The sequence below is a fragment of the Littorina saxatilis genome, linkage group LG17, assembly GCF_037325665.1.
Source record: "Littorina saxatilis isolate snail1 linkage group LG17, US_GU_Lsax_2.0, whole genome shotgun sequence".
Taxonomy (NCBI): Eukaryota; Metazoa; Mollusca; class Gastropoda; order Littorinimorpha; family Littorinidae; genus Littorina; species Littorina saxatilis.
The window spans coordinates 38,979,897-38,988,941 of NC_090261.1; the positions used below are offsets into that span (position 1 = coordinate 38,979,897).

A 9,045-nucleotide genomic window follows, 5' to 3' on the forward strand; every position below is an offset into this window, starting at 1 on the left:
AAATGTAGTAATTTCGCCTTACGCGACTTGTTTTTCTTCTGTAGATTCTGAGACGTGCGAGACGGCTATAAGAGGATGTTAGAGCTGCGCCTTTGAATGTGTCGTACTACTGGCGTGTATTTGCTGCTGGTTTACAGTTGGTTTCTTCTTCTTCTTCTTCTTCTTCTTCTTCTTCTTCTTCTTTGTTCATGGGCTTAGACTCCCACGTTTACTCATGTTTTTAGCACGAGTGGAGTTTTACGTGTATGACCGTTTTTACCCCGCCATTCAGACAGCATACGCCGATTTTGGGGGAGACATGCTGGGTATTTTCGTGTTTCTATAACCCAACGAACTCTGACATGGATTATAGGATATTTTCCGTGCGCACTTGGTCTTGTGCTTGCGTGTACACACGAAGGGGGTTAAGTCATTAGCAGGTCTCCACATAAGTTGACCTGGTAGATCGGAAAAATCTCCACTCTTAACATGTAGATTCTGAGACGTGTGAGACAGCTATAAGAGGATGTTAGAGCTGCGCCTTGGAATGTGTCGTACTACTGGCGTACGCGTGTATTTGCTGCCGGTTTACATTTCGATTTCCGGTTTCGATTAGTGACAACTGTGTAGGTGTACGCTTGTGCCAATTAGTTTGTTTGTGTCTACGTATGAGGGAAGTGTTGCGTTGTGCTGACTGGTAGCTGAATGGTTGTTTCGTAGAATCCTGCAATTATTACGTTCTTTGGTTACAGCGGTGCTCATTTGTTTCTCTCTTTGCGATTCGAGGAGGCTCTTTTTTGACAGTATTGTTTCTGTGAATCTCCTTCCTTCCTCCCTCTCTGTCTGCTTCTACTTTCCTCCTTGGTTTTGTTCCTAATTCTGTACATATTTGTCCTCTTTTATTTCTTGGAGCTAAATTCAGCCATTGCTTCGGTCTATCTGTCTGTCTGTCTGCCTGCTTTTCTTTTCTGTCTGTCTGTCTATATGTCTGTCTGTCGGTCTGTCTGTCTGTCTGTCTCTGTCTCTGTCTGTCTGTCTCTCTCTCTCACTCTCTCGCTTTCTCTCTCCCTCTTTCTCTCACTCTCTCTCACTCTCTCTCTATCTCTCTCTGACTCTCTCTCACTCACTCTCTTTCTCTCTCTTTCTCTCTCGCTCTCTTTCGTTCTCTCTCTCTCTCTCTCGCTCTCTCTCTCTCTCTCTCTCGCTCTCTCTCTCTTTCTCTTTCTCTCTCTCTCTCTCTCTCTCTCTCTCCCTCTCTATCCCTCCCTCCCTCGCCCCCTCTTAGTGTATTTAGGATTTATCACTGCCTCATGCTTGCACGTGTACAGAACTATGTGTACTGTTCATCGATGTATACTGTGGACATAAGTACATACTTAGCCCGACCCCTCAGCGAAGCAGACATTTGCCGACAGGTTATTTACCAGTAAACAGACCCATAGTTTATAAACCAGGGGAACCAGACATCTAAGGTATTGACCAATACAACATAGGTAAGTTCTTGAACAGCGAAGCCCATCGCTGATTCATAAATCAATGAAACAGACTAATATACTATATTTAGTAGATCACCACATGCATGGCCCTTCTAGGTTAGTTACCTGTGAAGATTTTGCCCCCCCCCCCTCACCCCCGACCCCCACCTCTAGTATAATATACTATAGACCAAGTGAAACAGAAAGGTAAATTATTGACCAATGAAACAGAGGTTAACTCTTTATCAAGGAAGCATAGGTTAGTTACCTGTGAAGACGTTAAGCCCCCCCCCCCCTAGTATAATATACTATAGACCAAGTGAAACAGACAGGTAAATAATTGACCAATGACACTGAGGTTAACTCTTTATCACGGAAGCACACGTGTGGCTTGTGAACCCATGAATCAGCCATTTAAACAGACAAATATAGTATAACGACCAATGATAGAGAGACGTTAATCTTAGACGCATGAAACGAACAGGTGGGGTTTCAGAAAGAGAATTAACCAATGAAAGAGACAGTAACCCCCTCAGCCATTGAAACAGAAACATAGAGTATAGACTAATGATACAGAGAGGTACATTCTAAACCAGCGATACAGACAAGTAGACAGTAAGTTAACTATAGACCAATTCTTTCTTTATTTGGTGTTTTACGTCGTTTTCAACCGTTCAAGGTTATATCGCGACGGAGGGAAGGGGGGAGATGGAATAGAGCCACTTGTCAATTGTTTCTTGTTCACAAAAGCACTAATCAAAAATTTGCTCCAGGGGCTTGCAACGTAGTACAATATATTACCTTACTGGGAGAATGCAAGTTTCCAGTACAAAGGACTTAACATTTCTTACATACTGCTTGACTAAAATCTTTACAAAAATTGACTATATTCTATACAAGAAACACTTAACAAGGGTAAAAGGAGAAACAGAATCCGTTAGTCGCCTCTTACGACATGCTGGGGAGCATCGGGTAAATTCTTTCTCGTCCCAACCAATATGGGACTCCCCCTAACCCGCTTACTCTGATGCCCTTGAGTCTTTCTCTCTGTGTCAGTCACTGCCTCTTGGGAATACCTTTTTTGCTGATGCGATTAATCTGACTGAGAATATTGCTGCGGTGTCCTCAAATGTGCGACAACTGACATGTTCGTGTTTGAATGGGAGAGAAAAATAGACAAAGAGAGGTAGGGAGGGCGAGCGAGAGGTTTAGAATGGAATGTACAGAAAAAGAGAGATAAGGTCAACAAAAAAGAAAAAGATTTTTTTTAAAAAAATTTTATTTTTTTATTTTATTTTTTTCTAATTATTTTTTTTATTAAGAAAAAGATAGATAGAGGGGGGTGTGCAGTCTGTCTGCCTGTCTGTCTAACTGTCTGTCTCTCTGTCTCTCCATCCGTCCCGCGCCCGTGCGTCTGTCTGTCTGGTTCGGTTCAGATTGTCAGATCCTGCCTTTCGGTTAACATATAGACGAGCAGGCTGACGAAACAATATTTCGCCGTATATTACACAGAAAACAGCGATACAGAAATAGTGAGAAGCCGAGAAATAAACGGGCAGACGAACAAACAGACAGACTGACATCGTCTGAGACAAAGAAAGAGACAGGGGCAGATACAAAGGTAGACGCAAGAAAGACAGAGAGATAATGCTGTTTTGTTATTTATTGTTCATCCCCCAAAAGCAGCCTTTAGCTGCCTAAATGGCGGGACAAAAACGGCCATACATGTAAAAACCCACTCGTGCAAAACACGAGTGTACGTGGGAGTTTCAGCCCATGAACGCAGAAGAAGAAGAAGTTGTGTATTCCTGTTGTTTCTTGTCTCGAGAATCCAGGGGGGATCATGTGAGACACATCGATTCAGCGTCGATCTGAATCTGTGTTGGTTCTCGACAGAGAGACAGAGAGATAATAACAGACACCGTTAGAATGAGTACGCAGCAAACCACCCATGCAGCAGTAGTCACAGCAGACTGCAATTTATCAGGCACGCCCTAACCCAGAGAGATAACCGTCTAGACATCAAACATTGATGATGATACGTTTGCGTGAAAGGCATCGCTGCTCTCAAACAATGCACCTTTATTGCGCCACACCTTTCTTTTCTTTACCCGCCAGGTAACCACACGAAGGTATGTTTCCGTCGTCAAAATAATACAGCAGCTCAGAGGTCTATCATTCGAGAAGGAAGTCCGAAAAGCTTTGCAGAATTTGTGTGGTTTATCGATTGCCGGAGAAGCGAGGTTTCACGATTGTTTTGTTTTATGTGGCTTTCGGCCCTTAGGGATTTGAAGGTAGCAAAAGACAACTAACTCTCTCTTTCTCACTGTCTCTCTCTCACACACACACACACACACACACACACACACACACACACACACACACACACACACACACACACACACGCACACATACACGCACACGCACGCACGCAGGCAGGCACACACACACACACACACACACACACACACACACACACACACACAATGAGAATTCACGCAGACACTACTAGGAGGAATTATCGTTAAAAGTAGGCAAAATCAATAAAATTGAAAACCATGACAAACCTCGAGATGGTGTTGTGAAGTCTTCCTTTCCGTTCGGGGGCACAATGATATAAACAACGAAAAAAAGATTGATCTGCTAGCCGTGACATGACACAAACTGTGTTTTCACCCTGGAACTGACGTAGTGTGTGTTTTCCATCAAAATAGCTATTAGTGTTAACAAAATAACTGGCTCGGTTTGTCTACAATTAACGACAAGAAAGTACAAATTGCTGTTTGATTGCGAAACTCACAATTAGACAGGCTGACCGTCAGAAGAGATTGTAGAAAAGGATTGAAACTGAATTGATTTCAAGATATCATGATTTCCCATCGAAGAGAAGAACAGAAGAAAGGAAGGAAGGAAGAAAAGCAGGAAGGGACAAAAGAATGAAGAAAGGACTGAAAAGAGAGAGTTTGAAAAGTGCGAGAGAGACAGAGAAAAACAGACAGACAGACAGACGGACAGAGACAGACAGACAGAGACAAACAGACAGACACTGTCAGACAGAGAAAGACATGAACATATTGATAGAGATAACTAACAAAACCAAATCTGACTTTCACAACCCACGCATTCACGCTTAATATTTAGTGCACAAAAAGATTTCATATAAATTATCATGGTCATTGCTATTCAGTATGGAAAAAACAAGATTCATAATGACAATTTTCACCATGCTAAGTATTGAGTGTAAATAAATAATGAATCGAGCAAACAGCTTTCCGATTTTGATACATTCCGTAGGCAGACACGATTAGTGTTATCACTGAGAAGCGGAGAAAACAACAAATATCTTAGGTGTCTGTAATACGAAATAGCAAATGACACACATGTTCGTCTCTTTGATTAAGGGGTGAGTTAGGTAGTTGCTTGTTTGTTTATTTTCTTGATTGCTTGCTTGCCTGTTTGTTTGTGTGTTTGTTTGTTTCTTATTTTGTTTGTTTATTTGTTTGTGTGTGTGTTTGAATTTGTTATATTTATTATTCATTTGTTTAATACATCTTTCATGCGTTTTTGTTTGTTTTCCTTCTTTCCTTTTATGTTTGATTTGAAACTTTCGTTTTGCAGGGGGGAAGGGGGGGGGTGGCTATGTGCTCCTATATATTTCGTGTCGTGTTTAAAAAAAAAATGTATTTGTTTTTGTAAGAGGTGGGGATGCGCTCTGTTTGCAATAAAGTGTTAAGAGAATAGTTACGTCTCTGCGACTGTCCATCCCGTCTGCCTGTATGTCTCTGTCTATCTGTCTCTCTGTCATCCTTGATTCAGGGGCGGGGACGTAGCTCAGTTGGTAGCGCGCTGGCTTTGTAGCCAGTTGGTCGCTATCAGCGTAGGTTCGATCCCCACGTTCGGCGAGAGATTTATTTCTCGGAGTCAACTTTGTGCAGACTCTCTTCGGTGTCCGAACACCCCCGTGTGCACACATGCGCACGAAAAAGATCCCACGTTCACAGCGAAAGTCTCAGGGCTTGGAAAACACGAAGACACGCATGCATCATCTCTCGTCTCTGATTATCATGATCGTATTTCGATACTTTGACGAGACAAACCCAATGCTGGTGTGTCGAAGAAGACAGCCACAGCGGGCTTGTTCGAATCAAAGTATCACACCATATCTTCAGCGTATTACCAATACCTGTCCCAATATAGACCAGTTGGTCTAAGAGGACGTTAAACCCTAATAGTCAGTCATCCTTGATTCAAAATAATCAGTCTGACTCTCTGTTTGTATGTCTGTCTGTTCGTCTACCTGTCGAACTCTCTGTCCTTAATTCGGTTTGTCTCAGTCTACCTGTTAGTGTGTTAGTGTACATAATGTCCTAGCGTGCGTTTTTGCTTGTTTGTCACGCGTATAGCTCGCTTACGCAATGCTCAGTGTCTCTCTCCAAATCAGCACCTACTTGCTAATAATCGATATTTTTCTGCGTGCAGATTCTTCGTATGTAAGCTACCGTCGTAGCCGAAACTCGGGCACAGGGGCAACGCAGATGCACGGGACTTCTGGCTTCTGATTCTCCTCAGCATGATGAATCCATGACGACATCTGGAGTGGACTTTACGTCAAAGTGATGTTGTTACCAGCCAGGTGTTAGGTGTTGATTCCAGGGTAGGTGTGGGCTTTTCACAATATTCGATTCCCATGAGAACAACAGAGAGGAAGTGACGTACGCCATCATGGCGCGAGAGACAAGACCTTTATCCAGCTTACTTTTTGTTCCTTTAGTCTCGGTCTTTAATCTAATCAAAACAAAAACGACTGCAAAAGCAATACCCCACTGACAGCCTTCCGCTGAGGGAAGATAAATACAGAACAAAAAACAAACAAACAAACACAAAAACGAGAGGGAGAGAAAAGGAAAAGGGTTCACACAAAGCACAAAATCCTCCATTTCCAGAAACCAAAATATCACACACCACACCGCTCTTCGCCCAACTATGGCGGACGACGAAAGCCTCAAGTTCGCAGAATGCGTCAGGACGTTCAACTGGCAGGAACTGTCCCTTCTCCTGCGAGACGTGGGCCCCAAAAGAACCGAGCAGCTCGTCACGTCTTTAGTGGACCCAGAAAAACACGCTACAGCTATAATCGTGTGTGCGCGCTCGGACGAAGATAGAGGAGGAGGGGAGGAGGATGGCCAGGGGGTAGTAGGGATGCTAGAAACGTGTCAAGTTCTGGTCAAGCATGGAACGGATTTAAACCACCGTGACCGTGGTGGGAGAACTGCCCTTCACTGGGCAGTGGGCAGTGGGAAGACCCAGCTGACCGCTCTGTTACTGTCGCTTGGGACCGACGTGGGTTCGACGGACAATGTGGGTCACACTGCGCTGCACACTGCCATCTGCACGGGGAACCAGGCCTGCGTGGCTCTTCTACTGCAACACGACCGCCAGGTGAGTTGTTTGTGCGTGGGGTGGGAGGGGGTGCGCGCGCGCGCGCGTGTGTGTGTGTGTGTGTGTGTGTTTGGAATGTTGCATGAACAGCACAGAAACTATCTCCTTCTCTGCCTGTGTATGTCTGTCCATCCGTCTGTCTATCTGTCTGGCTGTCTGGCTGTCTGTCTCTCTGTCTCTCTGTCTCTGTCTCTGTCTCTGTCTCTGTCTCTCTCTCTCTCTCTCTCTCTCTCTCTCTCTCTCTCTCTCTCTCTCTCTCTTCCGCCAAATTGCCCCTACCTTCAGCCCGAACACGACTTTTCACACAACGTTATTCTACACTGTGGGCTTTACATCTCTGGTTATATGTTCTACCTAGAATCCCAAATGCGCGGGGGGTATATATAGCATAGTTCTAAAGTGTGTACTTATAACCGTAACAGCCATAAGTGTGTACGTTCGGCGAATTGAAGGATCGGATCAAGCACGGGCCATTACTTTCATTGGAAGTCTTTGGAGTTATTGGTCTTTGATTTGATTGGTGTACTTTGCATGACGGGGGATATTCTCCAGAGCTGTGTACCATTTTGTGAAATGCATTTTCAGTCCTTTAAATTATTATAACGTATCGTAAATAGCAATTAGAATGTATTCTCTGTATTTTTTTCAGTAATACTTCAGTTAAATAATGGTTACGGACATGCAACAAAAAACATAGCATATATTATTGTCTTCTTTTTGAAAATTTTTAGTGTTCAAATCCATGCCACAACCAGTTCACAACCAGTCCATGTTACGAACTTGACGTACCTTAAACACCGTTGTTATTTACAGAACGTAGGCCAAGGATATATATATATATACATGGAACAAGTTCTTATGAATGAAATATTGTTAATGTCTCAGTATGTCAACTTCGTGACATATGGTTTCCCCTGGGACACAGCTCTGGAGCTTACGGAGAATCTGGACTCCAATCATTATCTGAAAGGCGTAACCGTCATAAACTAACAATGTTCCATAAAATTACTCACGACAAGACCCCCCCATACCTACAAGCAGCACTCCCACCTCTCGTAGCAGCCAACAACCCCTACCACAGACGCCGCCCCTTAGAACGAAGTATACCCCCACATCGAACAGAAACGTAAAAAACATCCTTTTTTCCTTCGACAACCGTACTCTGGAACCAACTACCTGAACAAATACAGTGAACCGACTCCCTCGGGGAATTTAAACATTACTTAACAAAAGACGACACACAAATTCCCGTTTACTTCTACAGTGGCAGTCGACAAACACAAATAATCCACACAAAAATGAGACTTAATATTAGTGATCTAAAGAAAGACTTAGTTGAGCGACACCTTGCGGAAAACAGCGTATGCGACTGTGGTGATGGAACAGAAACTGCAACACACTTCTTACTAGAATGCCGTTTACACTTAGCTGCAAGAAACAACACAATCAATAAACTAACCTCATACACACAGATATTCTACTTCATGGAAACCCCTCCTTGCAAACAAAAATTAACAAAAAAATCTTTTTAACAGTGCAGGAATTTATTGGACAGTCCGGCCGTTTCGAACAGATAAACATGTAAAGTGAAAACAAAATCGATACGTCTACTCGTCACTCTCTCTCTCTCTCTCTCTCTCTCTCTCTCTCTCTCTCTCTCTCTCTCTCTCTCTCTCTCTCTCTCTCTCTCTCTCTCTCTCTCTCTCTCTCTCTCTCTCTCTCTCTCCCCCTCTCTCTCTCTCTCACTCTCCACCTCTCTCTCACTTTCCCCCTCCCTCCCTCCCTCTCTCCCTCCCTATCTCTTACTCGCTAACACCATAAATATTATATATGTATTCTAAAACTGATTTTTGTTTTGATGTACAATTTTCATTCAATTTTCTTTTCATGTTTGCTTGGTTTTCATTTAAACTGTACCCTCCCCAATCACATAATTCACCTCCCCCACCTTTTAAACGGAGACAGACAGTATTCCTCAGATTGGGAACAGGAAAATTTTTTCCACCGTACACTCGTTCATTAAACGTTTAGGCCGCCTTGGGTAAATCAGAATAAATGTTCTACAAGCCAGACAACAACTTTAACTTCTGCACATCTCCTACCCATCCCTCTTCTTTTATTCATCTTCTTTCCCTCCTTCCTTCCTTTACTG

General features: G+C 43.3%; 1 protein-coding gene across 1 annotated transcript in view; it reads left to right on the forward strand.

Annotated features, from left to right (window-relative positions):
• The first annotated feature begins 5,959 nt into the window (after positions 1 to 5,959).
• The window catches only part of LOC138952432 (inversin-A-like), a 62,842-nt gene continuing 59,756 nt past the window's right edge, over positions 5,960 to 9,045 (forward strand). Inside the window, exon 1 of the mRNA XM_070324101.1 lies at positions 5,960 to 6,893. Within this exon, the coding sequence (XP_070180202.1) occupies positions 6,438 to 6,893 (456 nt within the window). The 5' untranslated portion in view covers positions 5,960 to 6,437. The remainder of the gene's footprint in view (positions 6,894 to 9,045) is intronic.